The 21951-nt window shown below is 40.2% G+C and overlaps 5 protein-coding genes across 12 annotated transcripts in view; 4 read left to right on the top strand and 1 right to left on the bottom strand.

Annotated features, from left to right (window-relative positions):
• Positions 1-21951, bottom strand: part of LOC133575760 (uncharacterized) — a 551361-nt gene that overhangs the window by 155871 nt on the left and 373539 nt on the right. The window lies entirely within an intron of this gene.
• Positions 1-21951, top strand: part of LOC133575681 (uncharacterized) — a 515078-nt gene that overhangs the window by 270276 nt on the left and 222851 nt on the right. The window lies entirely within an intron of this gene.
• LOC133575689 (uncharacterized) overlaps positions 1-21951 on the top strand; it is a 302477-nt gene that overhangs the window by 181027 nt on the left and 99499 nt on the right. The window lies entirely within an intron of this gene.
• The window catches only part of LOC133575750 (uncharacterized), a 197249-nt gene that overhangs the window by 136702 nt on the left and 38596 nt on the right, over positions 1-21951 (top strand). The window lies entirely within an intron of this gene.
• Positions 1704-15485, top strand: LOC133575740 (uncharacterized). Of its 3 annotated transcripts, none has more exons than XM_061928549.1 (3): positions 1704-1820; positions 2271-2375; positions 14090-15485. In XM_061928549.1, exon 3 carries the CDS (start codon positions 14140-14142, stop codon positions 15460-15462), a length of 1323 nt encoding a protein of 440 aa, XP_061784533.1. In that variant the 5' UTR covers positions 1704-1820; positions 2271-2375; positions 14090-14139; the 3' UTR covers positions 15463-15485. The 3 variants fall into 3 exon arrangements, with proteins under 3 accessions (XP_061784533.1, XP_061784534.1, XP_061784535.1); XM_061928550.1 differs by having other exon boundaries at positions 1715-1820; positions 2274-2375; XM_061928551.1 differs by having other exon boundaries at positions 1736-1820; positions 2301-2375.

The raw sequence follows: 21951 nt of genomic DNA, 5'->3' as shown, positions 1-21951 counted from the left end.
AAAAGCCACCAACCACAGCAACATCAAGGAAGAGCCTATTGCAAATGGCCCGTTCTTGGGACATGAAGGTAGACCTGGGAGGAAGGCTGCAGTTCCCCCAGGTTGTCCAGACAACCCTAAGACCGGATGTGGTGCTGTGGTCTGAAGAGGCAAAGAAGATCATTCTCATAGAACTCACAGTCCCATGGGAAGAAGGGTGCGACCAAGCCTTCTAAAGGAAAAGTGCCAAATACCAGGATCTTTTGAATGAATGCAGGGGAAAAGGATGGCAAGCATGGCTGTTCCCGGTCGAGGTCGGCTGCAGAGAATTCCCTGCCCAGTCGGTATGGAGAATGCTCACAGCCTTGGGAATAACAGGGAAGGAGAGAAAGACAGCAGCTCGCAGGAAGGGGGAGGCAGCAGAGAGAGCCTCTTGCTGGTTATGGAGCAGGAGAGACGAGATGAGCTGGAAGCCAGGAGGAGGAGATAGGCAGTGACTTGGCCACCACTGCCGGCCCACCAGCGGTAGGGTGTTATGGTTCAGGGTCGAAACACCCAATGACCGCTGGATACCATCTGATGATATCAAGTCCTCCTGGCCAAGGCTCCATTCACCTAAGGTGAATGAAGAGGAAAGCATCTCCGGATGTAATATAATCACAGGCCTTCTCCATCAAACGTCATTTTCTTTGTCCTCCTTTTTAATCTTTTTTTAAAATTTTCGTTATAGATAAGTATCTTGTTTAAAGCATACTTGCCAACCCTCCCGAATTTTCCGGGAGACTCCCGAAATTCAGCGCCTCTCCCCAAAACCTCCCGGGACAAATATTCTCCCGAAAATCTCCCGATTTTCAGCCGGAGCTGGAAGCCACGCCCCCTCCAGCTCCATGCGGACCTGAGTGAGGACAGCCTTTTTTCATGACGGGAGGACAACAGGGTGACAAGAACTAAATCATCCAGACTAGAGATAAATTGTATTTTTATGTTTATTTTACCTAAAAATAAATATATTTATTAATTTAAAAAAAATAAATAAATAAATACATTTTTACTATATTTTGCTAAAAACATCAAAATTAATTGTACTTTTATTTGTATTTTTTTGTGACTCCTTATTACATCCAGCCAATTGATTTTAAATTATCATAATAATTCATTTAAAATGACCATATTTAATTATTAAAATAATTGCTTGTTTATCAACAACTTTAGCATTTTATTCATTACATTTTGAAACTCTCAGAAGCCAAGTTATGTTATATTCTTTAATATTTATTCATGCAAGTTTGAAGTATCAATTATCTATACACAGTTTTGTTTGCATATTTTCAGGATGTAGATATCTATATCTATATATATATATATATGTATGAAATACTTGACTTGCTGAATTCTAGCTGTCAATATACTCCTCCCCTCTTAACCACGCCCTCAACCACGCCCCGCCCCGCCCCACCCCCGACCACGCCCCCCACCTCCCGAAATCGGAGGTCTCAAGGTTGGCAAGTATGGTTTAAAGTGATTAGAATTGTGGCGATAATAATCACTGATTTCTTTTAACTCTACCCCTTCATGTTCATGTTTATATTTTAGTTCACTTCTACTCCTAGATAATCTTTTTTTTTTTTTAAATATACAAAACATTTATAAAACGTTCAAAATATCACAGAATGTGACGTCATATAAGCTTTGTCGTAAAAAAAAAAAAGAAAAAAAAAAAAAGGCAAGTCCAGGAAGTGACGTTATCTTCGCGCATGCGTGCACAGATCGGGTGGAAAAGCGAGATGGCGTCTGATGGAGAAGTCCTCAAGTGGGCCTTTTTAATTCTGTACTTTTGACCGGTACGTACATGTACACACGAATTCATCCATTTCCTACCGCTTGTCTCTTTCGGGGTCGCGGGGTGTTGTGGAACCTATTCCGGCTGCACTCGGGCGGAAGGCGGTGTACACCCTGGACAAGTCGCAATCTCATCGCAGGGACAACACAGATAGACAACATTCAGACTTTAGGGACAATTTAGTGTTGCCAGTCAAGCTAATGTACACATATATGTATGTGTTTAATACAGTAAACATCGTTATTAATTGTTTGTATCAGGATATATTCGTCTGAGCGCACTTTACGTTTCTCGTGCTTGCTAGGTTAGCTTGGTGCTTAGCTTGCTGGTTAGCTTAGCTTGTTAGCTGCTAACAACGAGACGCGGACGTTACTAATACATCGCTGAGTAGCGAACTAATGTGAGTGTAAAGTGTTGTGTTTGTGTGAAAATGTCTGAAAAAACGCGATAGCAGAGTACGAGGGGGAACTTTGTCCAACAGAAGAGGAGAAGGAGCGACAACATCAACTACTGGACGCTGTTTTCAAGAAACATCAAGTTGTGTTACACAGAACAGGTTTGTTTACTTCTTACTCTCACATCTTTACTAACTTTATATTTCATTATTAACACTATTCTTAAATATTATATGTATGAGAAGGTAAGTGGTCTTGTGTGGATGATGCAGTCCGTCTAATACAAATCAAAGAAAACACTGGGAGCCACAAAATTATTTTGAAATTTAAAATGAAATGACACTACATACAACGTTTTTTTTTTTTTTTACTTTGTGCTATGTATAAACCAAAGGTTCCGAGTTTTGCATGAATGGCGCTTGACAGCGTCATGTTTGTCAAACTCCCAATTTTTCCAGCATTCTACGGAAGTAAAGACAACAATTCTAACGAACGTGCCGTGGTGGTACAGCATTTATCACCCACTACATACAGCGTGCTGGCCCAGCCACACGTGGTATGGGAATTGTGTTTGTTCACGTAAGCGACAGCAAGGCATAGTTGGTCAACAACCACACAGGTTACACTGACGGTAGCGGTATAAACTTTAACACTCTTACTAATAATGCGCCACACTGTGAACCCACACCAAACAAGAATGACAAACACATTTCGGGAGAACATCTGCACCTTAACACAACATAAACACAACAGAACAAATACCCAGAATCCCATGCAGCCCTGACTCTTCCGGGCTACATAATACACCCCCGCTACCAAACCCCGCCCACATCAACCGACAAGGGGGGGGGAGCAGGGTTGGGGTGTGGGCGGGGTTTGGTGGTAGCAGGAGTGTGTAATGTAGCCCGGAAGAGTCAGGGCTGCATGGGATTCTGGGTATTTGTTCTGTTGTGTTTATGTTGTGTTAAGGTGCAGATGTTCTCCCGAAATATGTTTGTCATTCTTGTTTAGTTTTGGTTCAAAGTGTGGCGCATTATTAGTAAGAATGTTAAAGTTGTTTTATATGGCCACCGTCAGTGTAACCTGTGTGGCTGTTGACCAACTATGCCTTGCTGTCGCTTACGTGTACAAGTAGTAAATCCATTCAACAAAAAACTGGGCTGACATTCTGTTTGTTCAGGTTGTAGAGGACGCTGAATGCTATATCGTCATGGCACGCCCTTGTTATTATTGTTAGGGTGAAAATCGAAGTATATCAATCCCGGTAGTTTTTTGCGAGAGGCTCTCCCGGGAAAATTGGGAGGGTAGGCAAGTGTGCAGCTGAGCCGCATCAGAGTGAGCAAAGAGCCGCATGCGGCTCCGGAGCTGCGGGTTGCCGACCCCTGGTCTAGTACTTGCAACGTTTGATTGATTGAGACTTTTATTAGTAGATTGCAAAGGAAGGGACTAGGGCTGGGCGATATATCGATATACTCGATATATCACGGGTTTGTCTCTGTGCGATATAGAAAATGACTATCGTGATATTGGAGTATACGTTCTCACGCAGTTGCTTTTAGCTGTGGGCATTACACTACAGGCTCTTCTCACTCTTTCTATTCTCTCCTTTTTACAGAGACTTAAACAAGCGCACCTTCTTACATACGTCACATACGTATACGCCCTCGCGGAGCAGAGAGGTAGCAGCATGGGTGACGTTAGCTGTGGTGCGAGTGGTAATACGAGAGAAAGAATGTAACAAATGAAGGAATAATTAATTCCCAAGAAAAGCAGGAGGGGGTCCATGGTCTGGCGGTGGTTTGGCGTCAACATACCTGCCAACTACTCCCGGTTTTCCCGTAATTTGTACGGTTTTCATCAACCTATTCCGGGTTACGGTTGCAGTGATAAAAAATACGGTTTTTCATTAATTAAAAAAAATAATTTTTAAAAAAAGTTTTATTCACGAAATCGCGTAACAACAATGACAATCGACACTGCTTCCCGTAACTTCCTATCGAGCCATTCCGAATGCCATGCGCGAGGCTATTTATAGCACCGCTGCCAAGCACGAGGCACCAGTTGCCATTGTTTCCAAACGAGCGAACGATCATGGAATCAGCCGGAGAAAAATCGCAAACGAGTCTTAAACCGAAAAGAAAACTGCAGTCATTCCGTGAAGAATATTCAAAAGCCTATCCGGGAATAATTATCCGTTCCAAAAAGGGTGAAAACTACGCGAATTGCACCTTGTGCAGACAAGATTTTTCGATCGGACACGGAGGAATTAGCGATGTAAAAGACCACGTTGGGACAAAAAAACACAAGTCTAATTGTAGTTCCATGCTAATGATGCGATTGAATTACATTTTAATGAAGTAAACTTATCATAAAGTTACCATATCATTTTTGCAGTATGATCAATCTGATAGAATAAATTTGGATTTTAGCCACAAAAAGGTAATGACACCAATGTTATCTATTGGAATTGTTTAGTACTGTTATACTGTTAAAAGTGTTTATACTATTTATGCTTTCAAGTCCAAGTTGAAGAAATCTTGTTAAATGTTGACAGCATAACTACCAAAATACAGAAGTATGTGCTTAATATTTTTGCAGTGCTATTTCTGTTGAAAAGTTCAAATGATTACATTAGAGATGTGATGTGCCACTTTTCAAGTGTCTGATGGCTTAAATTAATTTTCATGAATTTTTCATATTATGAATTTTTTTGAAAGGCTTACAAAAAAACTACATTTGAATTGTAATTCCATGCTATTGACAAGACTATTAATTTTAATGAAGTTAGCTTACCATGTTTACAGTATGATAATTGTGATAGAAATGTGAATTTTAGGCACAGAATGTTTTTTACAATTGAACAAGGCAGTAGATTATACAAGCTTGGACAGAAAGTTAATAATGACACCAATTTTTTTTTAATGGAATTGTTTAGTACTGTTTTACCATTTGTTTACTGTAAAAAGTGTTTATACTGTTTATACTTTCAATTAACAAATTGAAGTCTTGTGAAAGGTTGACAGGATAACTGGCATTAACTGTCAAAATAATTTCAAACTATTGAAGTTAGCTTACAGAATAAACATGTCAATCAACCCATATGATTTTTGCTGTAATATTTTTGTTTTGAAAAGTCACTGTGACTGATAGAAAAGTGATGGTTTTAGCAACATTTTAACCTGTCTGAATGCTAATAATCATTTTGCGTCAGGGGGCGAAGCCCCCCTGAACCACCCACAAGGACTTTGTCCTGGACCGGACCCTGGCTACGAGGTTTTTCTGATTTCAAAAGTTGGCAGGTATGCGTCAAGTGGGAATATGTCAAACAGACAACCGTCATTTGTCAAGTGTGGGGCAAAAGCGTTGCTACAAAAAGTAACATTACTGCTAATTTGTAGCATCATTTGAAAAGTCACCCGCTAGAGAATGAAGAGTGCTTACTCCGCATGTCAACATCTCCGTTCGGTGCCACACCAACAAAATGCAGAGGCAACCATTTCCACATCAACACCGTATTTAAAAAAAAAAAAACTACATAAGGAGTTAACGTCCACCGGACCTACCACATAGTGAAGTACATACACTATTTGATTTCCTATTATGCAGCTCATTTTTATTTGACTGTTATTGAAATATCTTGTGTGACATCATGCACAAAAGTGCACTTTATTTGTTTTTAACTATTGTAGTGGCGTTCTGTACAAAAAGTGCACTTTAATTTAGTGTTGTTTTGATTTGTCATCTTAGTGACATCATGCACAAAAGTGCACTAATAGCTTGTTTTAAAGGGGAACATTATCACCAGACCTATGTAAGCGTCAATATATACCTTGATGTTGCAGAAAAAAGACCATATATTTTTTTAACCGATTTCCGAACTCTAAATGGGTGAATTTTGGCGAATTAAACGCCTTTCTGTTATTCGCTCATCGGGAAGCAATACGCCATTTTCTCACTTTCGTCGGTGTGTTGTCGAAGGGTGTAACAACACGAACAGGGACGGATTCAAGTTGCACCAGTGGCCCAAAGATGCGAAAGTGGCAAGAAATTGGACGGAATTTGTTCAAAATACGAGGCTGTGGGGAAAGCCGACGAAATGGTCAGTCGTTTGTTCCGCACACTTTACCGACGAAAGCTATGCTACGACAGAGATGGCAAGAATGTGTGGATATCCTGCGACACTCAAAGCAGATGCTGACATCAACTCCAAAACTGGACGGATCAGCTTTCAGGAAAAGAGAGCGGATGAGGGTATGTCTACAGAATATATTAATTGATGAAAACTTTATTCATTACTCGCGGTTTTACGTAAATTATTATACATAAACTGTGTTTACCAATAATTTAGCTTAAAAACATTTCTTTTTTTCAATCATTCGAGTACATTCGGGTAGTCTTGTATAATGCAGTATTTTGTGTCTATTTAGGTATGGTTAACCTGAGTGCTGAAATCGTGGAAAAATATATGTTCTTAGCGCGCCTGAAATGGGCTGTCTGCACTCTCAAAGTGCATGTTGTTGCCAAATGTATTTCATATGCTGTAAACCTAGTTCATAGTTGTTAGTAATTATCTTATCAGACAGTGTTAAGTCGCTGAAATCCGAGTTTGAATCCGAGCTAATGTCGCTATACCTTGCTGTTCTATGCGCCATGTTTGTTTGTATTGGCATCACTATGTGACGTCACAGGAAAATGGACGGGTGTTTATAACGATGGTTAAAATCAGGCACTTTGAAGCTTTTTTTTAGGGATATTGCGTGATGGGTAAAATTTTGAAATAACTTCGAAAAATAAAATAAGCCACTGGGAACTGATTTTTAATGGTTTTAACCCTTCTGAAATTGTGATAATGTTCCCCTTTAAGTGTTTTTTCAAGAGGATTATTTGTGATGTATACATTTTCAGAATGTGCTTGTTCTATTTTGGGCCGAAGTATAACAAAGAAAACAATCTGAAGTTGTCACAGTTGTATTTTTAAGTTATTATGCTATGATTTTACCTGTCCGACCCACGTGGGAATAGATTATCCTCCATGTGGCCCCTGAGCTAAAATGATTCTGACACCACTGTTTAAGATCAATACCACATGACCGTACATTAGAAAAGCAAATACCTAAACAATTTGGCAAGCACAAATACAATTTTTGCGCAACTTTTTTTTTCTTTCATAGCTCCCATCCACCCATCCATTTCCTACCGCTTATTCCCTTTTGGGGTCGCGGGGGGCGCTGGAGCCTATCTCAGCTACAATCGGGCGAAAGGCGGGGTCATACTTGAGACCTCCGATTTCGGGAGGTGGGGGGCGTGGTCGGGGGAGGGGGCGTGGTTGGGGGGAGGAGTATATTTACAGCTAGAATTCACCAAGTCAAGTATTTCATATATATATATATATATATAAGAAATACTTGACTTTCAGTGAATTCTAGCTATATATATATATATATATATATATATATATAAATATAAATAAATAAATAAATAAGAGAAAAACTTGAATTTCAGTGATCATAGGAATAGGCTCCTAAAAAAATTGGCCACCATTGTAAGCGAATTGCTGACATCACGGGGATTCCCTTTCAAGGGCTGAAAATAGACACCAGAGGCTGGTGGTCTGTCACAAGAGTAAATCTTTGTCCATAGAGGTAATGGTGGAATTTTTTCATCCCCCATACGAGGCTAAGGGCCTCACGGTCAATTTGCGCGTAATTGCGTTATGCACTTGTCAATGATCTTGAAGCAAATGCAATTGGTCGCTCAGATTTATCTCTCATAACAGGGAATAAGCGGTAGAAAATGAATGGATGGAACATGTGATATAATCCAAAAATTACCATAGGGGCTTCGTCGCAGGCCAGCCTGTTTTTTTTCTGGGTCATAATGAGTGAGCAGTTCATCTGATGGTATCAACCTTTTTGTCTCCTTTGTCACATTCTTTAGACCACTTCCGCTTTGATCCACTCTGCAGCAGGGCGTTGAGTAGGTGCAGTGTCGTCACCATGTTTGGCAGGCGTTTGTGATAAAAATAACAAGGTCAAAATATGACCTCAGCTGTGACACATATCCTGGTTTTAGTGCCGGCAGTACGGCTTCAGTTTTGTCTTTTGATATATGCAAGCCATGCTTGTCAATAGTGTGCCCACAGTAGGATATTGCCTGCTTAAAGGGGAACATTATCACAATTTCAGAAGGGTTAAAACCATTAAAAATCAGTTCCCAGTGGCTTATTTTATTTTTCGAAGTTTTTTTCAAAATTTTACCCATCACGCAATATCCCTAAAAAAAGCTTCAAAGTGCCTGATTTTAACCATCGTTATATACACCCGTCCATTTTCCTGTGACGTCACATAGTGATGCCAACACAAACAAACATGGCGCATAGAACAGCAAGCTATAGCGACATTAGCTCGGATTCAGACTCGGATTTCAGCAGCTTAAGCGATTCAACAGATTACGCATGTATTGAAACGGATGGTTGTAGTGTGGAGGCAGGTAGCGGAAACGAAATTGAAGAAGAAACTGAAGCTATTGAGCCATATCGATTTGAACCGTATGCAAGCGAAACCGACGAAAACGACACGACAGCCAGCGACACGGGAGAAAGCGAGGACGAATTCGGCGATCGCCTTCTAACCAACGATTGGTATGTGTTTGTTTGGCATTAAAGGAAACTAACAATTATGAACTAGGTTTACAGCATATGAAATACATTTGGCAACAGCATGCACTTTGAGAGTGCAGACAGCCCAATTTTCATCAATTAATATATTCTGTAGACATACCCTCATCCGTGCTCTTTTCCTGAAAGCTGATCTGTCCAGTTTTGGAGTTGATGTCAGCAGGCCAGGGAAGCTAGGGTCCATAGGGGGTTTAGCTCGCTCGTTTGCGGGAACAAACTGCCGCCATTGCTTGCCGTGCTACTGAGGTCCTTTGTCCCTGAATTGCTCACACACTCCGGCAGATTCAATGGGGGTCTGGCGGCAGATTTCTTTGACTTTATCGTTGGAAATGCATCTGCTTTGAGTGTCGCAGGATATCCACACATTCTTGCCATCTCCATACCTGCCAACTACTCCGGTTTTCCCGTAATTAGTACGGTTTTCATTAACCTATTCCGGGTTACGGTTGCAGTGATAAAAAAAAGAGTTTTTTCATTAATTAAAAAAAATATTTAAAAAAAAGTTTTATTCACGAAATCGCGTAACAATGACAATCGACACTGCTTCCCGTAACTTCCTATCGAGCCATTCCGAATGCCATGCGCGAGGCTATTTATAGCACCGCCGCCAAGCACGAGGCACCAGTTGCCATTGTTTCCAAACGAGCGAACGATCATGGAATCAGCCGGAGAAAAATCGCATACGAGTCTTAAACCGAAAAGAAAACTGCAGTCATTCCGTGAAGAATATTCAAAAGCCTCTCCGGGAATAATTATCCGTTCCAAAAAGGGTGAAAACTACGCGAATTGCACCTTGTGCAGACAAGATTTTTCGATCGGACACGGAGGAATTAGCGATGTAAAAGACCACGTTGGGACAAAAGAACACAAGTCTAATGCCGTTGCTAGCGATACAAGTGGAAAACTTTCAACGTTTTTCGTCGCCCAAACAGATTCTTTGGATGTGATAAATGCCGAAGTTTTATTTACGGAGGCAATAATTGAGCAAACAAAAAGGTAATGACACCAATGTTATCTATTGGAATTGTTTAGTACTGTTATACTGTTAAAAGTGTTTATACTATTTATGCTTTCAAGTCCAAGTTGAAGAAATCTTGTTAAATGTTGACAGCATAACTACCAAAATACAGAAGTAAGTCCTTAATATTTTTGCAGTGCTATTTCTGTTGAAAAGTTCAAATGATTACATTAGAGATGTGATGTGCCACTTTTCAAGTGTCTGATGGCTTAAATTAATTTTCATTAATTTTTCATATTTTGAATTCTTTTGAAAGGCTTACAAAAAAACTACATTTGAATTGTAATTCCATGCTATTGACAGGACTATTAATTTTAATGAAGTTAGCTTACCATGTTTACAGTATGATACTTGTGATAGAAATGTGAATTTTAGGCACAGAATATTTTTTACAATTGAACAAGGCAGTAGATTATACAAGCTTGGACAGAAAGTTAATAATGACACCAATTGTTTTTTTAATGGAATTGTTTAGTACTGTTTTACCATTTGTTTACTGTAAAAAGTGTTTATACTGTTTATACTTTCAATTAACAAATTGAAGTCTTGTGAAAGGTTGACAGGATAACTGGCATTAACTGTCAAAATAATTTCAAACTATTGAAGTTAGCTTACAGAATAAACATGTCAATCAACCCATATGATTTTTGCTGTAATATTTTTGTTTTGAAAAGTCACTGTGACTGATAGAAAAGTGATGGTTTTAGCAACATTTTAACCTGTCTGGATGCTAATAATCATTTTGCGTCGGGGGGCGAAGGAACCCCCCACCAGGACTTTGTCCTGGACCTACCGGGGCCTGCGGCCCCTGGACCCTGGCTACTAGGTTTTTCTGATTTCAAAAGTTGGCAGGTATGCATCTCTGTCGTAGCATAGCTTTCGTCGGTAAAGTGTGCGGAACAAACGTCCAATTTCTTGCCACTTTCGGATCTTTGGGCCAGTGGTGCAACTTGAATCCGTCCCTGTTCGTGTTGTTACACCCTCCGACAACACACCGACGAGGCATGATGTCTCCAAGGTACGGAAAACAGTCGAAAAAACGGAAAATAACATGATTTTGATTCGGTGTTTGAGAAAATGGCGGATTGCTTCCCGATATTCGCTCCGAGAGCGAATATTAGAAATGCGTTTAATTTGCCAAAATTCACCCATTTAGAGTTTGGAAATCGGTTAAAAAAAAAAGTCTTTTTTCTGCAACATCAAGGTATATATTGACGCTTACATAGGTCTGGTGATAATGTTCCCCTTTAAAAAAAACTCACATTTGTTTTTCTTTGCATGGAGGCCATACTCCTTTTAGTTTGGCAAGCACTTTGCCAAGGTTTCTCCAGGTGTTTCTTGTCATCTTTGCCTGTTATGCCATCAAGGTGACAATGTGTACCTGGGATACCTTGAAGGACTTTACGGCTAATACCGAAGCACACCGATGTGTTACTATGCTCGAAAAAGAGTTCCTCAGTGTTCGCTCTTACAATAACAATGTTGCTACAGCTTTGTTATTATACAGGGTACGGAACGTTTTTTCCGGACCATAGGGCGCACCGGATTGTAAGGCGCACTGCCGATGAGTGGTCTATTTTTAATCTTTTTTCATATATAAGGCGCTGGATTATAGAACGCATTAAAGGAGTCATATTAGTATTTTTTTTTCTAAATGTAAAGCACTTCCTTGTGGTCTACATAACATGTAATGGTGTTTTTTTGGTCAAAATGTTGCATAGATGATGTTTTGCAGATCATTTTCAAGTCGCTTTTTGACTGTCGCTTCAGGATGCACCGTTTTGTGGGCGGTCTTATTTACGTGGCTCACCTTCGACAGCGTCTTCTCCCCGTCATCTTTGTTGTAGCGGTGTAGCGTGCAAGGACAGGTGTGGAAGAAGTGTCAAAAGATGGAGCTAACTGTTTTAATGACATTCAGACTTTACTTAACCCTTGTGTGGTGTTCGGGTCTGTGGGACCCGTTTTCGATTTTTATTAAAAGAAAAATTATACAATTAATTAATTTTTCAAACTGAGACTCGCTGGCTTTGGCTCATTTTCAGTGAAGAACATATATCAGAATACATATTTAATGAACACACACCATACACCCCCCCTCACATTTCTATTACATATAAGATGTCCGGGTCCACTGGACCCGGGGCTAATAGAAGTGTGGAAATTGATGTTCTATGTAACACACACACACACACACACACACACACACACACACACACACACACACACACACACACACACACACACACACACACACACACACACACACACACAGCAGGCCTAGACATATATCGCGGGTTTGTCTCTGTGCGATATAGAAAATGATATTGGAGTATACGTTCTCATGCAGTTGCTTTTAGCTGCGGGCATTACACTACTTCTCACTCTTTCTTGTCTCTCCTTCTCACAGAGACATAAAAAAAAGTGCACCTTCTTACATACGTCACATACTGTCACGCATGCAACGTCAAAATTTCCTTTTTGGGACCCCAAAAATATTAAATTTATCATCATCATATTTGCAACTGCAAATAATGCAAATAATGGGGAGTTTTCGTGCATACAAAGGCATCCAATGGTACAGAAGAAAAAACACAGCATGTTCAATCGGGCCCTGGTCGATTGAACATGCTGCTCGGACCCTAATAATATATCACAATATACATTTGGCCGTATCGCCCATCCCTAGCAAAATTGGTCTTCTTTTCCTGTGGATAAATTGATGAGCGATAATTTAAAATTGGTCTTCTTAGACTGGTTCATACAATAAATTGTATTTAAAGGGGAACATTATCACCAGACCTATGTAAGCGTCAATATATACCTTGATGTTGCAGAAAAAAGACCATATATTTTTTTAGCCGATTTCCGAACTCTAAATGGGTGAATTTTGGCAAATTAAACGCCTTTCTAATATTCGCTCTCATCGGGAAGCAATCCGCCATTTTCTCAAACACCGAGTCAAATCAGCTCTGTTATTTTCCGTTTTTTCGACTGTTTTCCGTACCTTGGAGACATCATGCCTCGTCGGTGTGTTGTCGGAGGGTGTAACAACACGAACAGGGACGGATTCAAGTTGCACCAGTGGCCCAAAGATGCCAAAGTGGCAAGAAATTGGACGTTTGTTCCGCACACTTTACCGACGAAAGCTATGCTACGACAGAGATGGCAAGAATGTGTGGATATCCTGCGACACTCAAAGCAGATGCATTTCCAACGATAAAGTCAAAGAAATCTGCCGCCAGACCCCCATTGAATCTGCCGGAGTGTGTGAGCTATTCAGGGACAAAGGACCTCGGTAGCACGGCAAGCAATGGCGGCAGTTTGTTCCCGCAGACGAGCGAGCTAAACCCCCTGGATGTCTTGGCTCACACCGTCCCTTATGCCACCGAAGATGATCAAGAGAAGAATATCGTCCCTAGCTTCCCTGGCCTGCTGACATCAACTCCAAAATGGGACAGATCAGCTTTCAGGAAAAGAGAGCGGATGAGGGTATGTCTACAGAATATATTAATTGATGAAAATTGTGCTGTCTGCACTCTCAAAGTGCATGTTGTTGCCAAATGTATTTCATATGCTGTAAACCTAGTTCATAGTTGTTAGTTTCCTTTAATGCCAAACAAACACATACCAATCGTTGGTTAGAAGGCGATCGCCGAATTCGTCCTCGCTTTCTCCCGTGTCGCTGGCTGTCGTGTCGTTTTCGTCGGTTTCGCTTGCATACGGTTCAAACCGATATGGCTCAATAGCTTTAGTTTCTTCTTCAATTTGGTTTTCGCTACCTGCCTCCACACTACAACCATCCGTTTCAATACATGCGTAATCTGTTGAATCGCTTAAGCCGCTGAAATCCGAGTCTGAATCCGAGCTAATGTCGCTATAGCTTGCTGTTCTATGCGCCATGTTTGTTTGTGTTGGCATCACTGTGTGACGTCACAGGAAAATGGACAAGTGTTTATAACGATGGTTAAAATCAGGCACTTTAAAGCTTTTTTTAGGGATATTGCGTGATGGGTACAATTTTGAAAAAAACTTCGAGAAATAAAATAAGCCACTGGGAACTGATTTTTAATGGTTTTAACCCTTCTGAAATTGTGATAATGTTCCCCTTTAAACGCACTGAATGCCATAGTGACTGAAACATAGCTGGACATTTCTAAAGCTTGTCTTCTTGCGTCTTGCAGACGTCTGTGAAGAACATCTACTACCTGAGCAAAAGGAGTAGAACTTCAGGATGCAGCAGGAGGAGCCACAGCCCTCTTACTTCAAAGAGGACGACAAGGACCCACTGACCCCCCACTTTAAAGAGGAGAAGGAGGAACACGGCATCAGTCAGGGGGGAGAGCAGCTTGACTGGTTGGTGGAGTTCCCAGTGATTCGGGTTATTGTGAAGGGTGAAGATGATGAGGTCAAAGGTGAAAGTGAGAAGAAGAGAGAGGCGGAGCCTCCGAGCAGCAGCTCAACACAACACATGACAACAGAAGCTGATGGAGACCACTGTGGAGGATCACAAGCAGACAAGCTCTTAGCTCCACTATCAGATAGTGAGGACACAACGTCACACTCTCCTGACACTGATGATGAAGACTCTGATGATGATAAGACATGTCGCAGTGACAACGCACGCTTTAAATGCACTCACTGTGACAAAACCTTTAAATACCATTGTCATCTGAAAACACACATGAGAAGACACACTGGAGAAAACCCTTTTAGCTGTTCAAAGTGTGGTAAAGGTTTTGCACGAAAAGATGTGTTGAAAGAACACGCGAGAACGCACACTGGAGAAAAACCCTTTGCCTGTCCAACGTGTGGTAAAGGTTTTGTAGCAAGTCAAAATTTAAAAGTACACATGAGAACGCACACTGGAGAAAAACCCTTTAGCTGTCCAATGTGTGGTAAATGTTTTTTAACGAGTCAAAATTTGAAAGTACACACAAGAACGCACACTGGAGAAAAACCTTTTTCTTGTTCAGTCTGCGGTAAGGATTTCAATCTAAGCGAATCTTTGAAAGTACACATGAGAATACACACTGGAGAAAAACCTTTTACCTGTTCAATCTGCGGTAAAGGTTTTATCGAAAAGAAAAGCATGATGAAGCACACAAGAACACACACTGGAGAGAGACCTTTCACCTGCTCGGTATGCGGTAAAGGCTTTGCACAGTCTCAGTATTTGAAAAGACACACAACATTACACACCGGAGAAAAACCGTTGCCCTGCTCAGTATGTGGTAAAGGTTTTGCATTAAGTCAACATTTGAAATTACACATGAGAGTGCACACCGGAGAAAAGCCTTTTGTCTGTTCAATCTGCGGTAAAGGCTTCGTTCGGAGGAACAATTTGAAAGTACACATGAGAACGCACACCGGCGAAAAACCTTTCTCCTGTTCAATCTGCGACAGAAGCTTTTGCGACCGATCATACTTTGTGGCACACATGAGAACACACACTAGAGAGAAAGTGTTGCGATGCAGCGTGTGTGGTGAAAGGTTCTCCTATCAGTACCAGTGTGATAAACACAAGTGTGCTGGGGAGAACAGCAGCAGCCAATAAAGTTGTAGGACTTAAAAGAAAAATTGTCAAAACTTTGACTTTCTAACAAAATCAGCACATGTGTGACATCACTTATGTGTAACACAAACTTGTTAATATGCTTCTACCATATATAGATAAGATATTCGAAATGAGTGTTTATTCAGTCAAGTACATGCATTAATATACAACATGGTGTACTTTTATTTAAAAATGAACAGAACAATTTGTAAAGGTGAGTAAACGGTACGGAACAAATGTTACATACAATAAAACGTGTGTATATATTCATCATTCAATGTAATACTTATTCATAATAGTCTTTTTATAGGTGTTTGAAGTAATGTTACTATTCAGAAGATGAATCCCTCTAGATCATATTTACTGGTTCACATCTGAAACATCATCTGGACCACTTCTGGAAGCATATTATTTACTTTATACAACAATTTAACAGTTGTCTTATATACAAGATAATTAATTTTTAAAATGTGTGACTTAATCATTTGTTGGGTCTCCGTAATCCATTCTATTATCTTTATCACTCTTTTGTAATATGATAATTGTGTTGTGATTGTTTTACATGTATGTTCCCAGACCTTTATGGAATATATAAATGAGAGAAGGTGAAGGCAGAAGGTTATGAAGAATGGTCTTGTTTTTAAGAATCTGCATATGTGAATAAAGAACATTTACCCATGACAATTGTTGTTTAAAACCTTTTTTCTTCTTTATTAAAATCCCCAAAATGTAGCAATTTTAGAAAACATGGACACGTTCAGAGTGTTGGGGAGAAGACAATAATGTACACCATCCCGCAGGGCTTTACTGTACATACGTTCATCAAATCAGGGCCGGCCCGTGGCATAGGCCGTATAGGCAAATGCTAAGGGCGCCGTCCATCAGGGGGCGCCACGCCAGTGCCACAAATGTTGGAGAGAAAAAAAAAAAAAAAGTTGGTACTATTATTTCTAAATACAAAAAATAATCCCACGTTAATTAAAATGCAAAGTAAAGCCTATATAATAGAAATATTATTTGTTACAACATTACGCCCCCCCCTCCCCCCCCCGCCCCGGACGGTGCGCTCCCTTCTTCCCGTATCATGACTCTTTTTGGACGTCACCACATCAAAAAATCAACACAAGATGTCAAAACGGCCAAAACTGTCAGGTGCCCAGGGAAGAAAAAAGAGAAAAGAAGAGGAGGAGAAACGAGAAAAAGACAGAGGTAGCAGGTAGGTAACGTTAGCCTACCGGTACATGAAATTATTTGTCTGTTACAGAATGTGATAGTAACCTGGCTTTTTAGCATTAAGCTAATGTTACATGATTCGGCAATTGCTAATCAATAAATAGCTAGTTCTGTTTTAACGTCGGGTTAATATTGTGGAGGGGGCTAAATTGTTATGGAAAATAATAATGTAACGTTAGGTAATTACAGTACTCCCACCTTACATTCCTCAGGGACATTTGTATTAGATCTTTTAAGCAGGTGTTTTTTGTTTACATTGTTATTGCCTTCTGGTTAGCTAATGTTTGCCCTGCAGGTAATAGTCACTTTTCCACCCCTTTATATATTAGGTATAGTTGTAAGCCTAGTTGTTAAAGTGCACATCATTAATGTTAATTAAGCAATATGTATGTAAAAAATATTGTATTTCATATATTCATTTTTTACATTCATTTATTTATTCATATTTTTTTTTATCTTGTTAACTATTCTGATTGTTAATTTGCTTTCTTTAAGTAAAAAAAAGGTCAAAGACAAAGCTATTCGGTTTCTTGTGAGTATATACACTTCACTGCCGATGTGGGGGGGCGCCACCTAAAATCTTGCCTAGGGCGCCAGATTGGTTAGGGCCGGTCCTGCATCAAATGTATGTATTATTTATACAAGATTTGTAATCAATCGCGAAATGACATCTTAAAATATATTTTGAGTGGTCAATTCAAGTCAGAAATATTAAAGTTTGGTGATTTGGTAAAATTGCAAACAGCTAAAATGATGTACAAAGCAAACTATAACCTGCTACCAAAGAATGTACAACAATTCTTCTCAACTAAAGAGGAGAAATATAACCTTAGAGGAAAAAATAATTTAAAACATTTATATGCACATACAACACTTATAACTTTTAGCATATCAGTATGTGGAATTAAATTATGGAATGGATTAAGTAAAGAAGTTAAAAATTGTACTGATATGATCCAGTTTAAGAGGTTGTTCAAAATAATAGTGCTTACAGAGTACAAAAAAGAAGAATTATGAGAAATACTTTCAACCTTATTGAAAATAAGATATTCTTCATCTCAGTATGTTAATAATGACTGAATTAATTAATTAATTACATATTACAAAACTGTTGTATACTAATTCATAGATGTTATTTTACTATATAAAAAGGTCAGTAAATGATTCTATATATTTGTAAACGCTTTGAAGTGGGAAAGGGGTAGGATTAAATAAGCTTTGCTTCTTCCTACTCCTTTTCGGGCGTGATGTAAAATGAAATGATATGAAATTGTGTGATGTATTATGATGTAAGTGTGTTCATGTTCGAAATAAACTAAAGAAAGAATTATGGATTTTATTTTGAAATGAACTTCATTTGTCCTTTTGAGGATTGGAAAGTTTCAGGTTATTTGTAATTTCTTTCGTTTTTTGTTCCAGAGAAAATACACGACAGAAAAACAAAATTGGTATGAATCGTCTAGCTTCATAATCTGAAAGTTTGATATCTGCTATATCGTGTCCATCCACCAAAGTTCCGGGGTTTTATAGTCTTAGAGTTCTGAAAAAAGATATGCTGTGTTTAGAATATATTGAATGAAAGCCTTCATAATTGTTGTCTATTTGCAGGTCGTACTTCATGAAATCTTCAAATATTACAATACTTTTATCACTCAATAAGTGCATCAGCGACCAAATGTGCTGTACAAAGATGGATTTGTTTCTCATTTTAATATAACAATTGCATAGTGGAGTATTGTGTGTGATGAAGTTGTGTTTGTAAATGAGTTTCCAGTACAACAACACTTGCTGGTAGGGATGTGTGCCTCGGAATCAATACTAGTACAAGTGTGACATTAAAGGCCTACTGAAAGCCACTACTACCGACCACGCAGTCTGATAGTTTATATATCAATGATGAAATCTTAACATTGCAACACATGCCAATACGGCTTACTTAGCTAACTCAAGTGCAATTTTAAATTTCGCGCGAAATATCCTGCTGAAAACGTCTCGGTATGAAGACGTCACGAATTGTAGAGGATATTTTGGGACAGCATTCTGGCCAGCTATTAAGTCGTCTGTTTTCATCGCAAAATTCCACAGTATTCTGGACATCTGTGTTGATGAATCTTTTGCAATTTGTTCAATGAACAATGGAGACAGCAAAGAAGAAAGCTGTAGGTGGGAAGCGGTGTATTGCGGCCGACTGCAGCAACACAAACACGGCCGGTGTTTCATTGTTTACATTCCCGAAAGATGACAGCCAAGCTTTACCATTGGCCTGTGGAGAACTTTGACAACAGAGACTCTTACCAGGAGGACTTTGAGTTGGATGTGCAGACGTGGTACCGTGAGTACGCATGCAGCTGCGGCTTCCAAACATTTGATCGCTTGGCCGTACGTGCGTGCCGCTATGTGCATGTCACGTACGTAACTTTGGGGAAATATATGTGCTGTATGAACTTTGGGGAGGTGAACGGTACTTTGGGCTGTGGGATTGAGTGTGTTGTGCAGGTGTTTGAGTTGTATTGGCGGGTTATATGGACGGGAGGGGGGAGGTGTTTGTTATGCGGGATTAATTTGTGGCATATTAAATATAAGCCTGGTTGTGTTGTGGCTAATAGAGTATATATATGTCTTGTGTTTATTTACTGTTTTAGTCATTCCCAGCTGAATATCAGGTCCCACCCGCCTCTCACAGCATCTTCCCTATCTGAATCGCTCCCACTGCCCTCTAGTCCTTCACTCTCACTTTCCTCATCCACGAATCTTTCATCCTCGCTCAAATTAATGGGGAAATCGTCGCTCTTCGGTCCGAATCGCTCTCGCTGCTGGTGGCCATGATTGTAAACAATGTGCAGATGTGAGGAGCTCCACAACCTGTGACGTCACGCTACTCGTCTGCTACTTCCGGTACAGGCAAGGCTTTTTTATCAGCGACCAAAAGTTGCGAACTTTATTGTTGATGTTCTCTACTAAATCCTTTCAGCAAAAATATGGCAATATCGCGAAATGATCAAGTATGACACATAGAATGGACCTGCTATCCCCGTTTAAATAAGAACATCGCATTTCAGTAGGCCTTTAAGATGTAATTATAGTTGCAAGTCCAATACGTTAGATGACGAAAGTGTATATATTAATGTTGTTTTTTTTGTTCTATAGTTGCGCCCTAAAAGTGTCAATACTGTAAGCACTGTACTTATTACACACCAGCTGTTTGATTGTTTGTAGTTTTCATTAACAAATTTGGAGGCAATAAGATTGTCATGTGAAATTGCTGATGCTAATCAGTAGCCAATGTATATTAGCATTAAGCTAGCTTTGCTGGCAACATCATAAAGATTCCCAAGAAAGGAGAGCTCAGGGAGTGCAAAAACTACAGGGGAATTATGCTCCTCTCAATGCCAGGGAAGGTGCTCAACCACATACTACTTGAAAGGATGCGGAAATTGTTCGATGCACAACTGAGGGAAAACCAGGCTGGTTTCAGAAATGGAAGATCTTGTGCTGACCAAATTGCCGCCCTCAGGATTATAATAGAACAATCTGTGGAATGGAACTCACCGGTATGTACCGGTATTAATTTCATAGACTTTGAAAAGGTGTTTGACAGTGTCGACCGTGAGACACTGTGGAAGCTGATGGCACACTATGGCATCCCACCGAAGCTCATCAATATCATCAATATCACCTACCAAGGGATGCGATGTCGTGTCCCACATGACGGATGCCCATCGGAGGCCTTTGAGGTCCTGACTGGGTTGCGGCAAGGATGTCTGCTCTTGCCTTTCCTTTTCCTTCTCTGTATTGACTGGACCATGAACCAAACAACCAAAAACAGCAAAACCGGCATACAGTGGAGCCTTACCGAACAACTGGAGGACCTAGACTTTACAGACGATCTAACGCTCCTGGCTCACACCCACCAATAGATACAGGATAAATCACAAAAACTACAAAGAGCTGCTGCATTTCTTGGGCTTAAGATCAATTCACAAAAAACAAAGGTCATGCGTATCAATAACAAGAACAATACACAAATAACAATGGGCCATAATCAATTAGAGGAGGTAGTCAGTTTTACATGTTGGGGAGCATAATCGGTGTTGATGGAGGGGCAGATGAAGATGTCAAATCCAGAATAGGGAAAGCAAGAACATCATTCAACATACTAAAGGGGAACATTATCACAATTTCAGAAGGGTTAAAACCATTAAAAATCAGTTCCCAGTGGCTTATTTTATTTTCCGAAGTTTTTTTCAAAATTTTACCCATCACGCAATATCCCTAAAAAAAGCTTCAAAGTGCCTGATTTTAACCATCGTTATATACACCCGTCCATTTTCCTGTGACGTCACATAGTGATGCCAACACAAACAAACATGGCGCATAGAACAGCAAGCTATAGCGACATTAGCTCGGATTCAGACTTGGATTTCAGCGGCTTAAGCGATTCAACAGATTACGCATGTATTGAAACGGATGGTTGTAGTGTGGAGGCAGGTAGCGAAAACCAAATTGAAGAAGAAACTGAAGCTATTGAGCCATATCGGTTTGAACCGTATGCAAGCGAAACCGAGGAAAACGACACGACAGCCAGCGACACGGGAGAAAGCGAGGACGAATTCGGCGATCGCCTTCTAACCAACGATTGGTATGTGTTTGTTTGGCATTAAAGGAAACTAACAACTATGAACTAGGTTTACAGCATATGAAATACATTTGGCAACAACATGCACTTTGAGAGTGCAGACAGCCCAGTTTTCATCAATTAATATATTCTGTAGACATACCCTCATCCGCGCTCTTTTCCTGAAAGCTGATCTGTCCAGTTTTGGAGTTGATGTCAGCAGGCCAGGGAAGCTAGGGTCGATATTCTTCTCTTGATCATCTTCGGTGGCATAAGGGACGGTGTGAGCCAAGACATCCAGGGGGTTTAGCTCGCTCGTCTGCGGGAACAAACTGCCGCCATTGCTTGCCGTGCTACCGAGGTCCTTTGTCCCTGAATTGCTCACACACTCCGGCAGATTCAATGGGGGTCTGGCGGCAGATTTCTTTGACTTTATTGTTGGAAATGCATCTGCTTTGAGTGTCGCAGGATATCCACACATTCTTGCCATCTCTGTCGTAGCATAGCTTTCGTCGGTAAAGTGTGCGGAACAAACGTCCAATTTCTTGCCACTTTCGCATCTTTGGGCCACTGGTGCAACTTGAATCCGTCCCTGTTCGTGTTGTTACACCCTCCGACAACACACCGACGAGGCATGATGT

Source organism: Nerophis lumbriciformis, linkage group LG33 (genome assembly GCF_033978685.3).
Source record: "Nerophis lumbriciformis linkage group LG33, RoL_Nlum_v2.1, whole genome shotgun sequence".
Lineage (NCBI taxonomy): Eukaryota > Metazoa > Chordata > Actinopteri > Syngnathiformes > Syngnathidae > Nerophis > Nerophis lumbriciformis.
The sequence above is the reverse complement of the archived record's forward strand: the minus strand, read 5'-3'. Positions and strand labels throughout refer to the sequence as shown.

What these genes read in the sequence shown, in the direction of transcription:
- LOC133575740 (XM_061928549.1), top strand. Translation starts at nt 14,140, where the DNA reads ATGCAGCAGGAGGAGCCACAGCCCTCTTACTTCAAAGAGGACGACAAG.